Source organism: Pseudopodoces humilis, chromosome 17, assembly GCF_049639895.1.
Source record: "Pseudopodoces humilis isolate 2021_Gansu_Grassland_sample_001 chromosome 17, ASM4963989v1, whole genome shotgun sequence".
NCBI classification, from domain to species: domain Eukaryota; kingdom Metazoa; phylum Chordata; class Aves; order Passeriformes; family Paridae; genus Pseudopodoces; species Pseudopodoces humilis.
Genome location: NC_142216.1, coordinates 14,674,074 through 14,698,280, shown reverse-complemented (window position 1 = coordinate 14,698,280; position 24,207 = coordinate 14,674,074). Strand labels below are relative to the sequence as shown.

Genomic DNA, 24,207 nt, shown 5'->3' with positions numbered 1-24,207 from the left:
ACCCACACATGGAATGGGGCAGCTGGAGATGCAGGATGCATTAATGCACATGAAAAAATCATCCTCACAGACACCGTGTTTGTTCCAGCTCAGACACAGTGGCTGTCTCATCACAGGGTCAGCCATAGGAAAGATCCCTCATGGCACACAGAAGCTGTCAGCTATCCTGGAAGACAAAAGACTACATTGAAAAAGGATAATTCTATGCAAAACCCAATCAGATCAAACTGTGTTCGCTTTAAAGCTGTGATTAAATTTATCTAACATTTAAAAGTTTATGAAATCCATGGCCTACCTGAGGTTTGTTTGCAGAGCAATTCTTCATTTACAGTGTTAATCTTTAGCACACGCTGCATCATGAGAGCAAATCAGAACAGAAAATTACACAGTCAATAAAGAACAAGTCCTCTCCTCACCCCAGAGCAGTAAACACTGCCAATGCTGAAGTCCTTACTGCTCAGGGCAGCCCCTGGAGTGTTGCTCAATGTTCCCCCTCAGAAGGACCTTGAATACCTAAGAGCAAGTTCTGGCAGGGAGATATAATTTCTATGGAGTGACTTCTCCAAGCCACCCAGGATAGGAGAAAAAAAAAACCTAAGCTTTTTTTCATGAAGGCTTTCATATTCCTAAAACAATAAAGAGATGCCTCTAAAAAGATGGACATCTCTTCATCCAAAAAATAATGAGGGAAAGAATCCTTAAATTGTGTTGTTTTCTTTCCCCCCTCAGAAACAGATTTAAAAAAATATGTGCTGCAAAATACAAGTTGGCTTTAAATTTGCTGATTTCTCTTGATTTCTAAATGAGAAAAATGCTGTGTTTGGTTAAGTTATTCCTTTTATCTTCCCCCACTCTGGAGAATTGACCTGTGCTTTTGTTTTAAACAGAATGCCCTAATTCTGGATGATTCCCATTGATGTTGGCTTATATGGAACCAGTCTATGGGATAAATTCTCCACCATTTGAATAGTTTTTTACTGAAGTTAGAACAAAAAGAAAGGATCCTCTGGTATTTTTGTGATACTTAAGGTAAAATCCTTGAAAACAGCAGAGGAAGTGAGCAAGAGAATTATGCAGTTGGATGCCTTTAAACTCCTGGACCTTGGCTGACTCAAACATAAACCAGATTTATAAAAAATAAAACCACTTTCTCTTTCCTATCATGCTATTTTGAAAACTTATTTAACAGCTCTTCTTTCTAAAAGTGCCCTCATCCCATGATCAGGGTGGAACAAATGAAAGCAGAGATCCAGTGATGTCCAGTGTGTCAATGGACTCCTCACAGAATAACCAGTGTGGCACCAGTACCCCCACAGAGGACTGGGAATTGCCAATCTTTTCAAAAGTCAAGGTCTTTTCCAACTCAAAATCTTTTCCAAATCAAACTCCATGATTCTACTCACCCACAGTTTCTACTGTCTAATAAAGAAGGTTACAGGCTGTGTATGATAGAGATAAAAGTTCAATGTCAAGCAGTTACACAGGTCTATCACACATCCGAGTTCCAGAACAAAGTGTTCCTAACGTCTGTAAAATCTTTAATAAAACTCTCCTTCCTCCTCAGAAACTTGATCCTTATTGACTTAGACTCTGACCATTTTCCTATAGCTCACACCAGCTAATTTTTAATGAGATTTTAAGGGCATTTAATTTTCCCCCAGAATGAATATTTAAGTCATAATTTCGTAATTAGAACTTGGTATGACTTTATGGCACAAACAAGGGCAGGCTGGATACCCACCTCAGGTGAGGATACTCCTGAGTACCCTGACATGGGTAAATGCCAACATTTGCTGTGCAGACCTTGTGCTGCATTCACACAGCAGCTCCTGGGGCTGGACCAGCACCTCTAACATGGTGTTACACTCCACAGAGACACCCAGGTGCCTGTATCTGGCTAAAAATGAGATTTCTGCTTAAACTGAACTACAGTGTGCAGCTTAAATGCATCATTGCAGTGAAACAGCTCGGTGCAGGTCAGCTCATCAAATCTCAGCTGCACCTGCAGCTTTCCTGCCCCTGCAAACAGCTCATTAATTACAGATCACACAGCCCCTTCATTATCTCAGTACCACACTGTCACCAGCCAGGCGAGTGGAAATGCCAGAGAGAAGGGAAATAACTGGAAGGAAAAGCAATGGGAACGTGGTTGTGTTCCTGACCCACACAGGGAGAGCTGCAGCCATTCCTGCTGCAGCAATTCTCTCGACAGCAGCCAAAGCCTGACCCTGTCCTGGAGGAGATTTCTGCCCTCTGTGCTTCACCTCAAAGAATGTCAAATACAGGTTCTGTCCCCCACCTCTGCATACATGAAATAAAGGTCTGTTGAGCTCATGACAGAATTGGCAGCAAGCAGTGCTGATTCACCTTTTTAAACAGATGTTGCCATACTGGCACTTGATTTTCCCAGGGCATCAACTTCATGCTGTGTTGTTTGTTTGGACTAAATGTCAGTATCCACAGCTTCTGGAAACTTGTGAAAGGCTGGAGCTTGTTGTCCAAACATCCTTAAAATTCCAGTTCTACGAATGCCCTGTTATTGGCAGCTGTTTTTTCTTAGTTAATTTTGCTTTTCTGCTCAGAGTTGATTGATGTGATTTCAGGAACTTGGGCAGACAAGAGGAGGACAATCTGTGGTGTGGGACAACTAATAAAATTATTGCTGATATTTAGTAAACTAAATGTGAATCTAAACCCTTCACCCAAAACTGTACTAAAACCTGAGCAAAACACAAGCACAAATCTTGAACCACTGGCTTAACATCCAACACCAAACTTCCTTTGGATGTGCTCCTGCTTTTCTGGTATTTGTTTCTGGGCACTTCCTTCACTTCCATTCTTGCCACTTCTTTATTTTGAGTCACAGTATTTCAATAACAATTTATAATAACAGCTAGATATAAAACTCCATTATTCCACTCACCTGAAAGCATCTCTGCAAGATAAAATAAATAAAAGATAACCTTTAACAGGTATTTTTACAAAGAATAAACAGTTCCTAAATCATCCTTTTCTTACTCATTTCCAGTAGAACCAAGCCTTTTCTTTTAAAATACTTGTTTATTTTGTGCTATATTTCAGGGTACCTGCAGATAATATTGAAGGACAGCTTTGATACCCTCCCTCCTCTTCTCCCAGGTTAGCAAGATGTTAAATATGCACCCTTCAACCTTTCATTTTCTCCCACTCACTGATAACCTTCTCTCTTAAACAGAAGACTTTTTACTTGGAAAGCCTTTTTCTTCCTCTGTGTCTCTTGAGAAGCATTATCAAGCTGCTGTGGAAAGCAAATGAAACAAAATGAAACCAAAAGTCTATCAGAAGTCATGTCAAATGCTGCAGTTAGTGTTAAAACTGGGCCCATTTTGTTTTGCTGTCTGTGGTTATTCTGGTGAAGGTGCAGCATTAATTCCAATGGCAAATATTCCAAACCCCTCAGAGAAAACAATCACTAACTACTCCTATAGAAAACTATGACTTGTAGAAAACTATTCACTATGCAAAGACAGATAAATTCATAAAACTAATTTGTTCACACTGTAAGTTAAAGTGTTGATAGAAAAACTTTGGTTTAAACAAACTGCAGATGTCTTTCCATAGATTGAACTCCACAGAAATGAGTAACTTTAACCTCTTTTTCTTTCCCAAATCTGTAGAAATGGCAAAAAGGCCAATCCCCTCATCCACAACACTGAACATGAACATATTTTATTTACTTAGTATAAACCTATGTTGGTGTCTGAAACATAAAGGGATGAGTGAAGGGAATCAATTATTCACCTTTAGAGACCCCACTCTATCTGGGAAACTTAGAGAAAGAGCTGACAGGTTATAAAAACTCGGAGGTGCTGACCTGCAGTGCTGTGGAGCTTCACACCAAGGAGGCATCACCTCCCAACTCCACCTCACGAGGTGGGAAGACACAGAAAATCAATCTAAACCCAGAAAACTTGGGCTCATAGAATTCTGCTTGCTGTCAGTAAAAATCTATTACCTTTCATACAATGATGCCTGGAGATGTCAGGGAGAAAGGGTCAGGGCAAATAAAACAGATTTGTAACATTTTATTGAACAGCAGAAAATGTAGCTTTCCTTCATCATGCTGCTGGGTGTAAGGTCAATTTGTACATGTGTAAATAAACTTTTGCATGTTTTCCACACAGTAGCTGCTGTTCTGGAAACAGCTCAGGCAGAGGTGTCACAGCCAGGGGCATCACCCAGGGAACACTCAGGGTACAGAGCAGTGTGCTGGGAGCAGCAGAGGGATCTGAGGGCTGCAAATCCAGCTACAGCCACACAGAAAATTGGCAGTGGCTGTTTTGTGCTGAGCCATCTGTTGCCTCGGCTACACTGCCAGCGAGGGTTTGAGGATATCTGGAGTGTGTACAAGCTCCAGAAAGCCTCAGCTCTGCTGTTTGGAAGGAACAGAGCCTGAGCTGCGTGACACAGTGAGAGTTGCTGCTGGTCTTTACACACACGTCACTTCCAGGAGCAAGCCTTGGAACACCCAGCTCCCTTGACCTGGACAGACAGAGGTTTCTGTTCCAGAGCCCAGTGGACACATCCTGCAGTGTTTTCCTCAAATGGGATTCCTGGATCTGTATCACAAGTAACTTATCAGAGCCCATGGGGGGTGTTGTTCATATTCTCCATCAGTGCTTTTCTTTAGAGTGGATGGCGCTCTAAAATAGAATATTTGTGTGTAGATATAATTCTTTTCAGTTGAGAAGTGGTCTTGTAAAAATTGATTACAGATCTGTTGATGAAGGTTTGAAATGCTGCTCCACAGACTGCTTTCCATCTTCCAGAACTTTGGAAATGCGCTGAAAAAACAACAAAACAGATTTTCATATGTTAAAATTGATTCTGTGCTGGATTCAGTAATATGTGTATTAATTACTTGTGCCTTTAAGCTGTAGCTAGAGAAAAAAATACATTGACAAAATCCTGCATGTTTTGAATTAATTTTTCTATTCTGCAAAATATTAAACCTGTATTTAAATCTGTCCACATGATTCCAATCATGCTATGAAGCACTTCACAACTGGATTTTTAGCTGTATTCTATCCTCTGCATTTTATATGCTGTTTAAATTTAAGTACGAGTGGACAAGACAGTGCTGAAAAGCTGCAACTCCTGGGTCTGAAACGAGCAAGTATGTGATAAATTGAGTGTAAGTGAAATACTACAGCCTTCACATTAATAGGTTATTCTTGTTTCTACCAGAAAAATGTGATTATGAACACATTTAACTGAAGGTTTTCCTGTATGACCCCTGAAGGTGTTATCCTTTTTTTTAAAAAAAAAAAACCTCAAAACACTGCAGAAAGTAATGAATACAAATGAAAGCTATTACCTAGGAAAAAAGAAACCAAAACAACAAACCCTTTGCATTGAAAGATCAGAAAAGGTGGCATGTAAAATATTAGAAATATTCCAGAATACTTATGCAGTAACACATGTTGGTAGCTACCCACATCTGCATTAAATGTCATCCTCCTACCACCTTCAAAATAGGAAAAACTTCACATTCTGTGTCCGAATAGCTGCTCTGGATATTCCTTTTTTGTTGTTTTGTTTTGTTTGTTTTTTTTTCTTTTTTCTTTTCTGTCAAACACTACACTAAATGAAATGGTTTAAATTCTTGAAAATTTCAGACATCGCTGAAACGTTCCTCACTTTAAAGGAAGGCAGCCGGCTTTTAGCAAGAGTGACGACTCCAGCGGGAGCCGATTTCCACTTTGCACTCATTATTTCCACTAAGCACCTTCGCCCGGTGCCGTGCCCCGCCGCTCCGAGCCCGGCTCTCCCATCCCGGCTCTCTCATCCCGTCTGTCCCATCCCGGCTCTCCCATCCCGGCTCTCTCATCCCGGCTCTCTCATCCCGTCTGTCCCATCCCGGCTCTCCCATCCCGGCTCTCTCATCCCGGCTCTCCCATCCCGTCTGTCCCATCCCGGCTCTCCCATCCCGCCTGTCCCATCCCGGCTCTCCCATCCCGGCTCTCCCATCCCGTCTGTCCCATCCCGGCTCTCCCATCCCGGCTCTCTCATCCCGTCTGTCCCATCCCGGCTCTCCCATCCCGGCTCTCCCATCCCGGCTCTCTCATCCCGTCTGTCCCATCCCGGCTCTCCCATCCCGTCTGTCCCATCCCGTCTGTCCCATCCCGCCTGTCCCATCCCGCCTGTCCCATCCCGTCTGTCCCATCCCGGCTCTCCCATCCCGTCTCTCCCATCCCGGCTCTCCCATCCCGGCTCTCCCATCCCGGCTCTCCCATCCCGGCTCTCCCATCCCGGCCCGCTCCGATCCCACCGGGAATCCCCGTTTCCCTCCCCGCCCGCAGCACCGGTTCTCGGCGGGCCGCGCGCGCCCTCTCGCGGGCCGGGAGCGGAGCTGCACATGCAGGTGCATCCTTGCATCCATCCCTGCATCCCTGTATCCATCCCTGCATCCATCCCTGCATCCCTGTATCCATCCCTGCATCCATCCCTGCATCCATCCATCCTTGCATCCATCCATCCCCGCATCCATCCCCACATCCATCCATCCCTGCATCCTTGTATTCTTCCAGTCCTTCATTCCTGCACCTCTGTATCCTTCCATCCTTCTACACCTGCATCCCTCCATCCTTCCAGCCTCCATCCCTGTAACCCTGAATCCCTGCACCCATCCATCCCTGCACCCATCCATCCCTGCACCTCTCCATCCCTGTACCCTGCAACCCTCCAGCCTTCCAGCCCTCCATCCCTGCATCCCTCCATCCCAGCATCCCTCCCTCACTGGAAGTGCTGCCACAGCCAGCTTTGCTTCCACCCCATTCTCTGACAAAAGCATCAAGAAAAAAGACTTATGAGCCTATTTGTCTCAAAAATACTTAATTTTCATAGCACAGGATTTTTGAACATTTCCTTTTTCCCTCCACAAACAGACAGGGCTTACCATTGTTTTAAATAACTGGTTCACTTTCTTTTTTTTGAAGGTTTTCTTGTCACCATCTGAGGTGGAAGGAAACACTGGCTGGCTCAGCCTGTGTGAGGCAATTGTTTCATCGGGTGCCACGGTGCTGACAGACAGAGTTAATCCTTAAAATGGAAACAATACTGGTTACACAAAACAAAACCAAAAGAGGAGAGTCAGACTGTAAGACAAAGCAGAACTCAAAACTGTGCACTACTGCAATGACTAGGAAAAACTGAGTAATTTTTAATCTTACTATAACCTTAGAATAAAATATTAAATAATAAAGAAACAATAAATTTCATTACATTGAGACTGAACAGTGAAAAAAAAAAGAACCAATCTGGCCAAAGAATTAAAAATAGATAAACACATGACAAAGAAGTGGGCCATGGCAGTCTGTTGTGTTGTGCTAAACATCTGTTACAGGCATCTGGAAAGGGGGACAGAGAGAGGGATAGATGAAATGCAGGTTAGGAAATGGGATGTCCTGAAGAACAAGGGGGTAAAAGAGACTGGAACTGGGCTTGTTTTCTCTGTGTGCCTCAGCCTAGAGACAACCACCAGCTTTAGTCACACTTTGCCCTTTTCTTTCTCAAACCACCCATCTGTCTGGGGGCAGCTGTGTTATCCTGCTTCCTCTGCCTCCCATGGTGAGGCAATCTATGGGATTCCTCTCTGGCTTCAAAAGCAGAAGTAGAAATCCCATTATGGGACAACCTTTGGGGATATTCATCCCCCAAAGAACAGCACGGAGCATTTCTCCCTGTATCACACTCTGCCCTTGGCTGTGAGCCCTTGTTTCTGCTCCTGAGACCCTACAGAGCAGGGAAGCTGAATAAACCTTGACTCTTTCTAGGTAGGAATGCTCCTTCCTCAGCAGGAATGCTCACACTGTACAAGGAAGTGAAATTCAGAGCTCCAGGAGCAACAGTTGTAGAATTTGCATTTTGGCACAAGGTCCTACGGTGTTCCCAAGCATTTGGAGCAGTCCAGCCCCACAAGCACAGTACACTCTTCAGTTATAATCTATATCCCAGTGGATTTCACAAGGGTGGAGAGAGCTGCAGCCCTGCTTGGAGCAAACCCTACATTGCTGATTTTTTACCATCCTAATAAAGTTCAGAATTCTCACCCTGGTGTAAGCACCTTACCTGGGATAGTTGGCATGGAACGACTGACAGTGCTCATCTGCTTGAGGACAGAAGTTTTCTGAGGTGCCACCACGTGTTCTGAGAGGTTGGTGTCACTCATGAACTCGTATTTCCTAGACAGCTGTTAAATAAAAAAGCCCCAGCATTAATGATGAACTGAGACTTTGGTTCGTGTATCATATTATGTACAATCTAAAAACATGCGACAACTTTGCAGATAATTTATGGTTAGATAAAAACTTCTCATTCTACATAGAAAAAAAGAATTCTAAAAAAGTTACAGAAGTAATCTGTGATGCAAAATCTGAATTTCTACCCTATTTTTGGCATAATACCATCAGACAACTCTGGGTGTGATCTGCAAAGTAAAATGAAGTTTTGAAAACATTTTTCTCTATTGCATTAACATACCCAGCTTGGCTGCTGGCCAAAGCCTTGTCACTGCTATTTTGAAGCAGAAGAAAATCCTCTAACTCAATGCACAGTGGGATCCCCACAGTTTGGTGTATGTGTTATCTAATTACATCTAAAGCCAAAGGTGTTATTTTGTTCTGTGTATCAGTGCTTCTCAAAGCATGACTGTGCTTTATCTCTCTTTTGCATAAGGACATGCAGTGTGAGACAGTCATAATCATCCATGAGTTTCTCTGTGCTTCTCCAGCAGTCTTGACTTTCTACTCCATTCATTTTACCTTTGATGATTTCTTCAAACATTTTTGATCAAATTATTTATGCTCCCTCCATGTAATTCAACAATCTGTTACTGCCAGGCTTTTTAATTTAGATGGGGATTGTGTATTTAGAGGACATATACTAAAATAAAATTCTCCTGAGGATTAAACTCTGTCTATAAAAAAGGCCCAGTGTAAGTTACATAAGTCATTGTAATGATCCAGCAGAGCAATAGAAGCCCTTGGATGATCTATGGAGCTAGAGATGCCTGTGCTTCCAAACTTCAGTCTGGCACCATTTGAGGAGCACTGTTTGCAATCTTGCAGTTTCCCAACAGCTGCATGTTCCATAACGAGGTACAGAACGTACAGGGCTCATCACTTTTGAAATAGCCCTGACTGTGAGGAGCTGCCATGAAAAGTCAGCACAGTCAATTGTCTCTCCACAGGAAAGCAGCTTAACCCTCCCCACACGGTGCTCCTTTCTGAGCTAACCAGGCTGCAGAATCTGCAGCCTCAGAGCTCTGTTATCTGCCACTAGAAGCCAGGAGAGATGATCTGATTTTCTCACTGATTTGTTCCTCCACAGCATCTTGCATGTTTCATTCATGGCAGGGCAGATTATCTCTGCATCCTGCATCCTTCCCCTTATGACAGCTGGAGTTCTCTGGGATATGTTTTTCTTTTTCTAAGGAAAGGAGTAATGTCCTCTTTTTCATGGATTATAAAACACTACTGTAAATCAGTAACATACACATTTCATGTCAGTGATAGAAATATCAGCTGCCGTCTTCTCATCAGCAAACACCACACTGCTTCTTTTTGTTCTTTTTTTGGACCTTCTCATCTTGACTTCAGGATGAGGATTATTTTGCGGAGCAGTCTCCTCTGACTCTGCTTTTCCTTGCTTTGGTAGCACTGCTTCCAGATCAAAGCTGCAGGAGCAAAAGAAAGAAAGTACAAGTTGCTGAGTGATATTTTAAAAACTGCTGGTATTCTGATGTCATTTCCCCATAAAATATAAATGCAGGTCATTCTTTTCCTTCTGCTTTCTATTCAGCCTTGCAAACTGCTGGCAAAAAGTATCTGATGTGCTTCAACAGCTGGCAACTGGAGATACAAATAAGATGCCTTCAGGCAGTGTGGCACCATCTTAAAATGTAGCGAAGAAGGTAAAATATTAAAACAAGCTCAAATCCCTGTTTAAAGATTTGTGCATCAGCTTAAGAACTCCTAAACTGAACAGAGCTCACATGGCAAGTTGATGTGTGGTGATGCTGAAAGCAAGACAAGAACCAGAGTGGAACAGAGTATGGCTACCTGCTGCCATGTTTTAAATAAATTCTCCTATTTATTTCACCATACTGGACAAGAATGCACAGACCCAGAGATTAACCCCCCTTCCACCTTCTCTCTTCCTCTAATTTTTACATTTTAAAAATTGGGCTACTTCTCAAACAAAACAAACAAAAAACCAAACAAAACCCATTAAATTGGTGCTGGCTTTACTCCCTTCTCAGCCTTTGGAACATGGGATGGAACTCTTGTTACAACATAAAAAATTGATAAATCAAGAAGTGTGCTAACTGGTGACCTGTGACTTCCTAGAAACAAATTAGCATCCAAAGAACTAAAACCAGGTGCAGATGCTTCAGTGGGCTTGTCTGGCTCTGTCAGAGGTCTCCTGTTATGCTGCACACACAAATGAGGTTTGGCTGCTCCACCCTTCTGGAGGGGAAGCTCGAGGGCAGCAGGAGCAGCCTCAGGAATCTCAAAGTAGAGCAAGAGGTGTCTTAAGAGCCAACCCTTCCACATTAGGGTCATACACCACTGGACTTTTTCCAAGTGAACTACTCAAAAAGGGAGATCAGATGTTTAAAAAATAACCAAACACTGCTCAACAAGTTCAGTTTTACATGCACCTCGTTTGGGAAGAAGTTCTGTGTGCCTGAAAGATAATTTATAAAGTGAACAAAACAATTTGGGGATGAAAAAGCTATACCTATAATTGTTCTCTCAAAAGTCTTTTTGTTTTCCAATGTTGCAGTTAAAAAACATTAGACAAAGCATTTTACGTTCCTACTGACTTTACTAAAATCTTCCACCTCAAGTTTGTAAAGATTATTTCTTTCCTATTCACATTTTACAAACAAAAAGATGCTAATTAAGTTAAAATCTGTATAAAAAGAAACTTGTAAAAAAACCCTAGATCTGGGTACATTTTTGAAATGTAATTTAATTTTTAAAATACTTATTTGCTGAAAATTAAATGCCACTTTTTTTTTATTTTAATGAGAATTGAACATTTTAAGATTGAAATATTAAGATTGAAACACTGTAGTTTTCAGCCTGGAGGAAGTGATAACTACAGTTAATAATGTTGGTATAGTCTGAAAAGGCTTCTAGTGGTCTTCATTCTTTTTACAAATCTTTTTCTTTTGTCTCATAAAACTGATTAAAAATCAAGACTTAAAACGAATTTGTACTGTATTTATAACCAACCTTTCTGAAGCAAGTTTTTTGGGAGTGCTGCAGTCTGAACTGATGGAGCACATGGAGATGAAGGATAACTGGCGGTAGGATTTCAGCATCGACCTTGGCCGCCCGACCCTCTTGTCATCAAACTCTGGCTACAGGATGGAAAAGAGAAACACATCCTGTCAAACAAGCCTGGATCTTCAATTCATCCTTCTCACACCTGCCCTTGAAGACTTGTGCAGATGTTTAACACTTGGCATGAAAGAAGTTGTCTGCTGCCATTAATTACTGTGATTTGTCCTGGGTCTGGGTGAATTCTTACACTTCAAACCTCCCAAACTCAATTCACACAGTTCATTCTCTGCAAAATTTTAAATAGGTTGGGTTTTTTAAGTGCTGGTCCCTAAGAGTGCTGGAGGGTTCAAACAAGAGGCAAGATTTCCAGTTGTGGATTACAGCCTCTGTTATTGTAATTATTATTGCAATTACATGATTTCAAGTAAATTATTGCAATTATGGCCTCTATTAATGCAAAATAAAAACCATATTCAGATAGATACATAGAATTTTAATTATACAGGTGTATAATACAGCACATATCCAAAATATAAGTTAAAAACTTGCTGCTTTTCCCCCTATAACAGAATAAATAAATCCTGTTATAAAATCACCAGTGCTGAAAGCAATGATATAAAATAATTACCAAAGTAACTGGAATTTAATCACAAAAAACCAGGCAATGTCATTCTTGCTAGCCTGCACAACTCAGAATATATTATTCAAGAATTGTCCTGGGAGTTTGTTCTCAGAAGTTATCCTTCAATTGCAAGATATTTCAGTTTGCTCTCAACTAATATTTATAGTATTATACACATGACAGGTTTTCCTTCACAACACAGCTGGAAGTGGCTGGCACAGGGAGACATCAATTGCAGATCAAAGGCCTAAACCACTAAGAAAAATTACAAAGAGAACAAACATAAGAGCTTGCTTTTACTTCCTCAATAAGGCTGAAAAATCTTGCAATTTTAAGTTGTAATAAAATATACTCAAAATCTTCCAGAACGAGGAATATTTGATCAGAGAATTGAATCAGCTCTTGGATGATACAACTCAGATCTTACTACCTTTAGATCACAAGAAAACCCATAAGCAAAAAAAACCCAGCATGTTTTTGTTTAGAACAAGGTGTGTGTTAAATAAAGAGAAATTGGGGTAGAGGTTAAAAGGAGAGCAATACCAATTCTCTGGCTCCATATTGTTTTTCCACTTTAACTTTTAAGTGCATGAAACATTCCTCCATCCGGTCATGGAAAGGACGAAGATTATCAGAAACTCTTCTTTCATGAATTCTAATTCCAGCCCCAAGGAAAGGTATCTTAGGAGGAACAAAAGAAGGAAAAAGGTGAGACTTTTCAAGTGGGTCCAACAACCTCTCTGGCTCTGTTTAAATTATCTGGGAAATCAACTGCAAAACTCCTCCTGTGACTGGCAGGTGGATTTGTCCATTGATCTCAGCTTGGAGCAGCAAATACAAGATGGAAAAGGCTCATGGAAAATGGGTTTTCCCAGGAAATTTCTGAAAAATGTTGTCTGCCTCACAGAGGCTGTTTTCTCTCTTCTATGTATTTTAATGTTATGAGGTTTGTGCACAATAATTTAGCTCCCCTTCTGCCACTAACCTTTTCTATCTGCTTTACTTCAGCTTTCAACTCTTTTGCATTAATATCCAGGATTTTTTGTAAAATCCACTTCAATTCCATGCTTCCTTTTTGTGTCCTGCCTCAGTAAATACTGTTAACATTGGTCCACCATCGTGTTGATCATGTGTTATGGAAGTGCAATTCCAATATAACTTTTAAAATCGTGGTATTAAAGCCCATCTGTTTCTGACAGATCTGTTTGTCCTCCTTAGAGGGATTTGCAGGGATAGGTAGAAATTACCCCTTATTTCCTAATGCCAGGTGACATTGTGGTCAGTCAATCCCACTGAATTCAATGAGTGATTCTGATGGCCAGAAAACAACACCACACACAGCTGTGGTGGGCAGTGACACAGGAGAAACTGTGAAGGTACAACTCAAATAATAACCAAACTGGGATGAATCAAAATAAAACAGGAATAAACTTCAATAACATTAAGAAAATAGTAGAAACAATTCCATTAAAAGTATTTGGAAGATGAATTTCAAACCTGAGAGAGGAATAAACAGTAAATTTTTGCTGTTTCTCATCTATGAAAGAGAGACAATCATAGAATCATTGAATAGTTTGGGTTGGAAGGCACCTTTAAAGGTCTTCCAGTCCAACCCCCTGCCATAGACAGAGGCATCTTCAAATCCATCAGGTTCTTCAGAGCCAACCTGACCTTGGGTGTTTCCAGGGATGTTTTTAGTAAGTACAAAAAATGAGTGGAACATGAGGAGAAACAGCTTGAGCCATTAATTTCTGATAGTAAAATCCCAGATGAATTCTCACTATTTCTTACCATCCCTCTATCTGTTGATAGCAATGATTTGTTTTGGACTGGTTAATGGAAATAGAATGGATAATTTCTGAGGCCATATGTTTTTCTGCTCCATTATCATTATGAGGTCAACAGAAAGAGCCATTTTCCCTTGAATCTCAGCAAAAACAGAGTTTTTTCTGCTACCACCTTCCATTGGTGCATTTTCCTCCTTGAGGGCAAAAGGGTTCTGCAGGCTGCTTGTCTTACCATATATACACTGTATATAAAGTAATAAATAGTAAACCCAAATAACCTCAGTGCTGCCAATATAGGGAGAATATTCTGCTCTGGAGATACAGCTTAAAAATATTTCCTAATAATCTTACATACTATTTGCCACACAGAAAACACATAGCAGCAATCTTGAAGGGTCACTGAACATGGAAATAATTCCTGAGAGAACCAAACACCATTAATGTTTCTAGTGGGAAAAACAGAAAAAATCCTCCACAAAGAACAAATACTCTAGGAAAGAGTTGTGCCCCAAGAGAGTTTCTGACATTTGGCAACCCCAGAAATTCATGAAATCATTATGACTTTTGTCATGCTCTCAGTTTTCTCTTCAAGAATATAACCCAAGTTGGAAATCCTTTTAACCATAAATGTAGCCTGCTATACATGGCTTTTGATAAACCATTCCAGATGATGTGTTCTACAAAATACCTTTCAGGGGTTAAAAAAAAGTGGAAATGACACAATCACCTCAATGCTGTGTTCTCCTTCAAGACAGGAATGGAACAAAGGAACCCCTGGTGAAGCCTCAGTGCTGGCTGTCAGTGAGAAATTACCTGCCAAGCAATCAGATCTTTGAGTCTGTTCAGTTTTTCTGTATCCTCTGGATGGTGTCTGATATATTCTTCTGTAAAGAAAGCCTTAGACAAGAAAATAAATAAATAGAGTCCATCATTTTGACAGGTAAAGAAATCAAGCATTAATTCACACATCCTGATCATTAGACTGGTCATCAAAGAGGAGAGACACAGGCATGGTCCTTAGCCAGATGCTGCTGTGATAATTCCTCCCTCTGGCAGCTGGGAACTGAGGTGCACTTTGTAAAAAGATCTATTTGGCCTTTATCCAGCACTTCTGACTTGGAGACCCTTATTATGAATCCCAATCATTGTTCCTTTTATTAAGTTTACAGTGAAACTAAAAAGGCACAGATTTGGAGTATCATGATTTACATCAACTGGTAACTTCAGTTTTTCTGGTTTGCTGTCAAAGACAGAGATGACCAGGAAAGGAGGATATGAGGATCCCTTAACTGATGGAATGATGGTTTTCCTCTTCCCCATCCCCACTGCACTGCCACTTTAACAAGGGATGTAGGAGGATTATGAAATGATGCACCTGAGAATGTTCTTTGCAGTGACTCAAAAGCTCCTACCTTCTCATATTTAGCAAAGCCACCCATGACAGCTGGATCAACAATTCCATTCAGAAGCATGGAAAGTGGATTAATAGGGAGGTTCTCATCACTCTGGTACTGGTTAATCATCATCAAAATCTTTTCATTTGTCATGGACATAGTCTCAATAGCATTCTCTAAAGGACTAATTGTGCACTGTAAAGGAACAAAACACTTCTAAGGTTCATAAAGATATAAACAGGCCTTTTTAGTTTTATAAAATTCATGTACATGAACAACAGTTCTGCAAGTCAGCAAACCCACACAAGCTTTTCAATTCTCAAACTATAAATCAGGCATAAGAGATATCGATCCTGTATTGAGCAGTAGAAAGATTAAATGTAAATAATAATGGGTTTGTATGTATAAAAATAAGTAACTTGTTGATAATTTTGCAGAAGCCTTGTTATTAATATTGCAAACTGATTTGTACTTGAGGATTCAACAGCTGCAAGCTGGATGGGCCCTGAGCTCGTTAATACTCACGTGTGATATGGAGACCACCTCAAACCAGCGCAGGATTCCTGGAAGTTTGTAGGCTGTAACAAACGATGTCCTCTCAATCCACATAGACTATTAAAAAACATGGCAGGAGAAAATGATATTTCAGGATTGAAACTTTAATCTCTTCTGCCTTCTGAGATGTCAGAGTGAAATGGATGTAGATGGAAAACATATGCATATTTTTGCGTAAAAAGACATTGCAAACTAAATCTAGAATAGCAACTTGAAAAAATAATTCTGATTTCAGATTAGGTCATCTTCAGGCACAAAGCCTGTGCAAAGCAAGGGAAAAAGAAAATTACCCATGAATCTTTTAGTCTGTATTCCGATTTTTGCCATTGCAGATAGAATGGCTGTCATTGAGTGACCTGCTCTTGCCTCTACCCAGATTATATTTCCTCCCTCCACATTCAAAAGGTATTTCTGCAATTAAAAGCAATAATAGCCCTATAACAACCTGCCAGCATTCTGACTTTGGTTTGGTTCCTCTCATTTTTCTTTTCTGAACAAGACTGGCTTTTGGTATTTTAGAATAGTTTGGAATAGCCACTGCTGCTCCTTATTTCAATATCAGCTCATTGGAATTGCCAGTACTGAGAGACCCATAACAGATGTAATTAAGACACTCCAGCTGTCCCAGTTTCCTCCTCTTTGAAGGAAACATGCATCTCATCTATTGTCCTCAGCAATGAAAACATCAACAATTTAGTTCTTGTAAAACCATTTCAAGGTACATTTATAAATGGGCCCAAAACTCTCTAGTTTGCAAAGGAAGCCGAGGTGCATCCTGAGTCTTGACAACACATTCTGGGATGTCAGGGTAGAGTTTGTGTCTGAAGTGTTGATTTAACAGCAGGTGGGAACCTCTTACAAGCAAGTCTTGACTTTGCTAATCAGCACACACCTAACAGAAACTGTACATTTTGGAAAGAAATGGCTTTTCCCAGCTTTTCCCAGCTTTAGGCTTGGATAAGCTGCTTTTCAAAACAAACCATAAAATACCAGATACCTGTAAAATGAAAACACAGATACCACATTTTTATACTTAACACTGAAAAGTAATTTATGGTAGTGTAGATTTTTTAGAATATTTGAAGAGTGAAGGCCTTTAGGTATGGGAGTAAAAATGACACAGGCAATTCTCTCAGCAGTCAGGATTTCACAGGACTGATGAAAGCAGACAACACTCACCTCATTGCCTGGCTGGCAGCTGATGGAAGTGTTTCAAAAGTATTTGGTATTTATTTACATGTCACCTTGTTTCCTAATGAAAATCTGTACCAGCAAATGTTACTGCTTAAACACAAACATGCTGAATGTGTTTAAGTGCACAATGTTTACCTGCAGCTGGAACAGTGATGTATAATTAAGCACACGGGTCGTGCTGAAATAGAGAAGGTTTTTTTTGAACCAGATCTTAAAGTTAAGCTGTCTGTAATGGCTAATCTGAGCCTAAGAAAGGAGCTAGGATCAAAATTCAGTTAGTTACCAGAACTACATCCATCACCTTGTCGTTAATTTACTTACAGCAAATTCATTTTCAGGGTCAACAGATCCTTTTCTGACTGGTCTTGAATAGTGGAACCGCTGCACGTTATTTGACTTATAAAAGCTGAAAGATTTTTAAATTTATATTGTAAAATACAGAAACCAGAAATTAATGGGTCTTGTTATCACAGAGAAATATTTCATTTTGAGTAGTTGAGTTTTTAATTAAAAGTAAATTTACTGCTCAGAAAAAAAGGATTTTACTGGAAACTCAGGAGGCAGCTACTTTATCTATAAATCAGGGTCAATACACAGTATTTCACAAGTATTAAACTTCAGCTTGTGACTGGGTGTATTTCCCAGGTATAAAAATTCCAGAACTTCCAGATTAATGTTCAAATCTACAGGAGGACCAGAAGAGATTTTTCCTCTCTTGCTGTGCCATGTGCCCTGCTTGCCAGCTTTATCCTGGTTTAGGAGAGGAGTCTCTTTCATTCTGACTGACTGAGCAGAGCAGGGATTTTCACCTGGAGTGGAACATGGCACATGACAAAGCAGTTTAATCTTGTCCAGAAATCCTGCTTAAAATGCTGAACAACATTCAACAAATTAAACAGCTGAAGCCATGAATAAGGATTTCTTGAGATAGATAATAGAATGTATAGAAGTGCTTGTAGAGGGCTACACCAATAAGTAAATAATGATAATGATAATAATAATATAGAATAACAATGTAGAATAATAATTACTATTAATAAAATGCAGAATTATTATTAATATAATAATTAATTAATATTAATATATTAATATATTATTATATAATATAATATATTATATATAATAATATATATTAATATTAATAATTAATAAAGTAAAGAATCCTTTGCAAATTCATGTTATGGTCTATTCTATTGAGCTAATGTTTCATTTTCCATCATCATGAGCACATCTTTCCACTAAATTTGCACCACTTGGCTTTTAGCACTGGGACTGCAGAGTTTTGGCTAAGCATTTTGCTGTCCACAGAAAAATCTCTCCTTTGTGTTTTTAGTATTTGTTTTAAAGATCAATTAAATTGAAACCCTTGTTAAGTAAAAGCTAATTTTGCAGAAAAAAAAATAAATCTCAGAAATCTCTTCCAGTAAAACTGAACCATGTTTTGAAAGCCCAGAAAAACAAATGGAAACATCCGAGTTAAGCAAACCATGGTATGTTAGTTCATTGGAAATGATGATTTCTGATCCAAACTGCTAAGAATTTCTTCATTAGTAAAGAAAAGTAACTGGAAAATACTGCCACACTGTGTCAGATCCCTTTACGCAGTTCCATCTGAAAGGACAGATACTTTGAAGCTCTTTGATAGAATAAATGCATTGTCACCAAGTAATGTAACAAACAAATGCCCAATAAAGTAAACTCATAAAAGTAAATCTTTAAGCCCAGATGTAATCTGCAGTTTGGTTGAATTCTGCAGCTGAGACAAACCATTACAAAATCTCCCCTGTGAGCAGAGATTGTACTTTACATGGAACACTTTGCTACATAAACTGGAGCAGTTTGAAGTGTGGCTGTCTCTACACTGAAATCTGCTCCAACAGGACCACATTTATAATCTGCCTTCAAGTTACTGATTTTAAAATTAATCAAGTCGAAATTAGAACAACAATTTTTGGGGTTGGGTTGTTTTTTGGTCTGTGTTTATTTGTTTATTTTAAAGTCCTGACACACAAGACTTGTTCTTGTATCTGCTTTATTTACTTTGGTGTATGTGGGGAGGTGATTCATATTTTTCCACTCTGAGTCAGTTGCTGCTTCAGTAAAGATTCCACAGAGAGAGCTGCAGACCAAGGGCACAACTGGTTTGGAAGCAGCTCTTGGTCAGTCTGGTCTCAAAATACTTTGGTCAATTAATTTCCTTTATTCCTTTACAAAACCCATACTGCATAGCACCAGCAGAAACCATTCTGCCACCGTGTATTCTGCACTGGACCAGACAAGATACAACAAGATTCTATCATCCAAGAGCCTTCATTCAACCACCCTCACACTGCCAGTCCCCTCCAAGAGCCCTCTCTCCACCCCTTGTCTGAGAAGCTGTGTTGAAAACTCAGTAACTTCGACACAAAGCACAGATTCCACCTCCCTGCCCTGTATCCACGAGTTATTTCTTCAGTGACAGATGGGTGCAGGCTCTTTCATGGAATTCCTGGGGATATCCAGGACAGATTGGATGGAGCTCTGAGCAAAGTCTCTGGGGGGTTGGACTGGGTGGCCTGTGAATGTCCCTTCCCTCACAAACTGTTCTCTGATTCTGTGAATACCTAAGTCAGTAAATTAGGACAACAAAAACTCCAAGATTCATTGGCAAATGACTGAATTCACAAAATAATTGTTGTCAGTTTAGGAGTATGGACTGATTTTCATTATACTATCTACTACAGAAATTCACTTACTTTATTATTTGATCAGGCACTGCCTTATTTTTGAATCTAGGCTGCTCCTCCAGGACTGGCTGCACTGTAAAACATTGGATATCTGAAATTGTGAAAGTTAAGGGCATGTTATTAACTATTAATATTAAATACCATAGGCTGCAGGAGAAATAAAAATAATAATAGTAATAAAAAAAGATATTTTCTGAGGAAAAATCTGAAGTGTTCAGGGTTTCATTTCTGGAGTTTCCTTGGCCAAAAAAGGAAAAATCTGCCAGTAGTAACCAGTGAAGACATATTAATTCTGAACTGCATATTTTTATTATTTCCTGAGCTTGAATATCTGCAGCTGAATTTATCACACTGACTCATTCATTAATTTTTTAAGCTCAGGCAACTTACAAAAATAACATCAACCACATCTGATGTTAACAGTTTCACTATATAGCTTTAGGCATGCATAAAGTCATGATGGTTAACATTTCATTTTGAAATCTGTAACTGAACAGCCCTTTTACTTGAGATTTCCTTTTTCTATAGAAGAGCTGTTTTTAAAATCTGAGTACTGCAAATAAATATATCACATCCTTACATATTTCAGTGTGTTTGAAAGTCATGCCCTCTGGTCATATCCTTTTGCAGAATTGCAGAAGTAGTGCCTATCTCCTGTTCCTTGCAAATAGATGAGCAAATTCTACCTTAAGGACTGAAGCATGTGTTCTCCAAAAAAAATTAATTAGTTAAGAGGCAAGACAGACTTGGGAGAGCCTGGCTTTCAAGCTTAATGTACTGTTTTAGACAAGCCTGCAATAATCCCACTTCAGTCCCAACAGCGTGAAAAGAAAGTATTCCATTTCTCCTCCAGGAAGTTCCACCAGAAAATTCTCAAGAGTCTGTGAAGTGTTACAACACTACCTTGAAATTTAATAATGGAAAATCAGCATGCAAAAACAAATGTCTGATCCCATGAGGTGATCTCGTATCTGCTCAGTCAGTAATGACTCAAATCAGAAGAAAAAGATAATCAGAGTTATTCTAACCAAAAAAAATTGAGGCCATTCTAAAAGTTGGTTAACAACATTTGTAAGTTAATTTTCCTGAGAAAATTTCTGAGGGACCTGAGACGTGTTCATGTTGCCAAGAAATGGAGGTGACACTGAAGTGTGGCGCCAGTCAGAGCAGTCAGCTCAAGGAAGACATGAATTTAATATCAAGACACAAGAGCTATGAATTTGAGGTAACAGAAAATTTGCTGCTTTAAACTGTGTCTCTTCAAGTGTGTGACACTTGGTTTTGCCATTTGAAGAAAATAAACTTAAACCATGTATGAACTACAATGAATTTTCTTCCCTGAAGGGCCGTCAAGCCCTAGCACAGCCTGCCCAGGGAAGTGGTTGAGTCACCGTCCCTGGAGGGGTTTCAAAGACATGCAGATGTGGCACTTGGGAACATGGGTGAACAAGTTTAAAGGTTGGACTCAAAGGTTTTTTCCAACCCAAATGATTCTATGACTAATGAAACAGACAGACTCCTTTGAACTGCCAGAAAAACAGGAGCTCTCTTAGGAACAAACCAGAAAAGACATGGAGGATGTGCAAACTGCAGACTGAGCTGCCACATCAGTAAACTTTCAACCTTTTCAGGAAATTCTGGTTTCACACAGATAAACTCATGCTAAGAACAAGGCTTCCCAACCCTCCTTCCCTCTTCAATCCCCCACGTGTCCGAGGATACGTTGACCAGGAGAGTTCCTCACATCCTCTCCGGGCGCTGCAGTCGTGTTCATCTTCTCAGCACTGGGGAACTGGCTCATCAGCTGGGCCTGGAAGTCCTCCCTCCTCTCATACTCCTTGCCACGGTAGATGAACACTTTGTTCTGCAAGGAATGAGGAGTTACTGCCTGGCCAGGAGTTGTATTTCCATGGTGTTTGGTGCAAAGACACAGCAGGGTCCAGGTTTTGGAATGGGTGTTTCTGTTTTCTGAGTATTAATCAGCTCTAAAACCAAACACCCTCTTGACCAAGTGCTGGAAAGCAGCTCTGACTCTCCAGAGACTCTGGACTCAAAGTTTTGTTATTCAGAAACAATAACTCTTTGTCCAGGTCTGGACACAGAGGTTTAACACCCGCCTATCATTTCACTGTTTTCCCGAAGTTCTCAAAGCAGCTTGGCCTTTGAACTTGGGAAGTAGGGACTCTCATTGCTTTCCAAGTGTGAAAAAAGCCTCCCTATTAATTGTTGTATGTAAGAGAGGGTTTTAGTAGTAAGAAATATAAAATATTTAGGTTATTTGTATGCTCTGAAGTCATGCACTACTGTGGTTAAAACAATGACCTTTTAAAAAACTACAGTACAATCTAGTTGTGCACCACTTCCTAAGTTTGTCAGGTTTCTTTGTAAAACCAGACCCTTTGGAGTCTGGATTTCCCTCATGGTAGTGAAAACCAGAGAAAAGTAAAGAAAAGAGAGTAGATTCAGCATATTTGAATAAAACCAGTTCAAACTTACCACAGTTGTCCTAAAGTAGGGACTATTCAGGAAAAAAAACTTAGAGCAGTACAATGAACATGTCAGCTCAAAGCATATTAGAGGTAAAAAAAAATGAATCTGGACATTAATCATGAGGAAAACAGGAAAACAAAAGAAGAATGAAAATAGATGAAAAAGTAAGAATTAATCAAGTTTACCCTTAGAAATGTTGGGAATCCTTGGCCATAATATCCAACAGCAAAATAGTCTGGTTTAGGCCTCAGAATTTTCATGATGTTTTCATAGAACTTTGCTTGCTGGATCTGAAAGCAAAACCAACTGTAATTACTTGTGTTTGGGGGTTTTATCTGTGCATTTTTAACCTCTACTACACATGCAAGAGCTGATGAGCTACAGCAATAATCAGTTTTCACACAGGACGCTGCAGGGGGACATTAAACACTTTACATTTATATGCAAATATAATACACAGCAAAATGGGCTTCAGTGTTAATATTTGACCTCAGAATTGGGCTTACCCTTCACTTAGGAGAAAACACCAAAGTCATCCTGGCCACTGATAATATTACTGAAATAATACATTTGGAAAAAGTCCCTGCCTCAAATGTTTCCCGAGGTATGGGATCAACTCCAATTTTTACTGTAGACTCTTATTAAGGATACAAACCATGTAAAGGGCTTAGAACAAGTTCATCCATAAAATACTAAGTGTCATCAAGGTGTTATATCTGTGAGATCTGCACTGCAACTTAAACTGGCAAAAATGTCCTTTAATTCATGATAAAAACAGAACAGAAGAAGTTTCTTTATACACAGCACCATTCCAGAACATCATGTTTTGATTCCCACAGCTGTTTTGGGGTTTTTTTTGAGGAGGATTCAGGGGTATCTATTGAATGAACCCTAAACATCTGTTAAAAATCATACAAACATTAAATATTGGGAGTAGAAAAAAAACACATTTGTGGGGGGTGGGATCCTTTTTGGATTAATTCAATTTTAATGAAAACAAATAACTGAATATTTTGTTTTCCTTCAAAATTTTCCTTCTAGCCTTTGGACCTAGTTCTAATTCATTATGCTGTAATACTTCCACAGTCCCAATTAGGACAGAATTATTCAGGCTTGTCAAGATCCACGCTGCTAAAACTGAAAGAAAAATTTATTGGGAAAAGTTCATCCAGGTGTTCTTTCTACCCTAGGGCAGTACAGAGGCTTCAAAACATGGCCTTTAAATTTCCCTAGGTGAGAACATGTTTATTTCATCTACAGACATTTCAAAATACCTCAATAAACAGATGTTCATGCAACTTTAGCCAACAGTTATTTATGAACCTTTACCACTGGATTGCTGCAGTGAAACAGGAACTCTTCAACAAATGAATTAAAAATCAATTTTAGACCATAAGCTAAAAGGCAGCTCTGCTGTTTGATAGCTGAAAAGCACTAATTTCTGTGACTGCAATAATTTGAAGATCTGTATATAGTCTTACCAAGTTTTGACTTAGAAGTTCGTAGTCAAAAACCTCCTTTTCATATTGCTCTGCAAGTTCTTTGCATAAAGATATGGCTTCTTCCCACATCTGCAATGCAACCACACACTCAAAAAGTAAATCCAGTACCAACAAACAAATTTTCAATGCATCAGAGTTTAACTGCAGTTTTATTGATTATGCTGTCTTTAAAGTGCAGTCATTTATTAACTGCACATTTAGAGTGGAAGACTCAGGGCAATCATAAACTTAAGGAAAGCAGATTAATGTTAAAAAATAAAAGTGTTTTATGATTCATTACAGTAAGGAATAAGTAAACCTACTTTATTATTAGAGTAACATTTAAAAAAAAATCATCTAACCTTTCAAATACATTAAAGAAAAAGAAAGATTAAATCACAGAGGTGATGACATTCAGAACATACCCCAAGCACAGAGCAGTTTATGAGGGGACTGACACCTGCCTGTCCTTAAAACACACACCATTTAACAAAATATCCTGCAGCATCCATAATCACAGGGAGCCTTGTCTATGAGAGCTCTCCTCCTCAGCTAAATAACTACAAGTCTTAAATTTCCACTTGCCCAGAGCAGCAGCTTCGTCCTTTCCACACAACTTAACAGC

The 24,207-nt window shown here is 39.6% G+C and overlaps 1 protein-coding gene across 1 annotated transcript in view; it reads right to left on the bottom strand.

Annotated features, from left to right (window-relative positions):
• Positions 1–4,044: 4,044 nt before the first annotated feature.
• Positions 4,045–24,207, bottom strand: part of DOCK2 (dedicator of cytokinesis 2) — a 154,952-nt gene continuing 134,789 nt past the window's right edge. Inside the window, exons 39-52 of the mRNA XM_005523460.3 lie at positions 23,583–23,672; positions 22,287–22,391; positions 21,334–21,475; positions 19,621–19,702; positions 17,207–17,291; positions 15,662–15,748; positions 15,155–15,331; positions 14,556–14,639; positions 12,499–12,636; positions 11,283–11,410; positions 9,535–9,715; positions 8,110–8,230; positions 6,938–7,080; positions 4,045–4,823 (exon numbers count right to left, since the gene is read on the bottom strand). Of these exons, the coding sequence (XP_005523517.1) occupies positions 4,749–4,823; positions 6,938–7,080; positions 8,110–8,230; positions 9,535–9,715; positions 11,283–11,410; positions 12,499–12,636; positions 14,556–14,639; positions 15,155–15,331; positions 15,662–15,748; positions 17,207–17,291; positions 19,621–19,702; positions 21,334–21,475; positions 22,287–22,391; positions 23,583–23,672 (1,638 nt within the window). The 3' untranslated portion in view covers positions 4,045–4,748. The remainder of the gene's footprint in view (positions 4,824–6,937; positions 7,081–8,109; positions 8,231–9,534; positions 9,716–11,282; positions 11,411–12,498; positions 12,637–14,555; positions 14,640–15,154; positions 15,332–15,661; positions 15,749–17,206; positions 17,292–19,620; positions 19,703–21,333; positions 21,476–22,286; positions 22,392–23,582; positions 23,673–24,207) is intronic.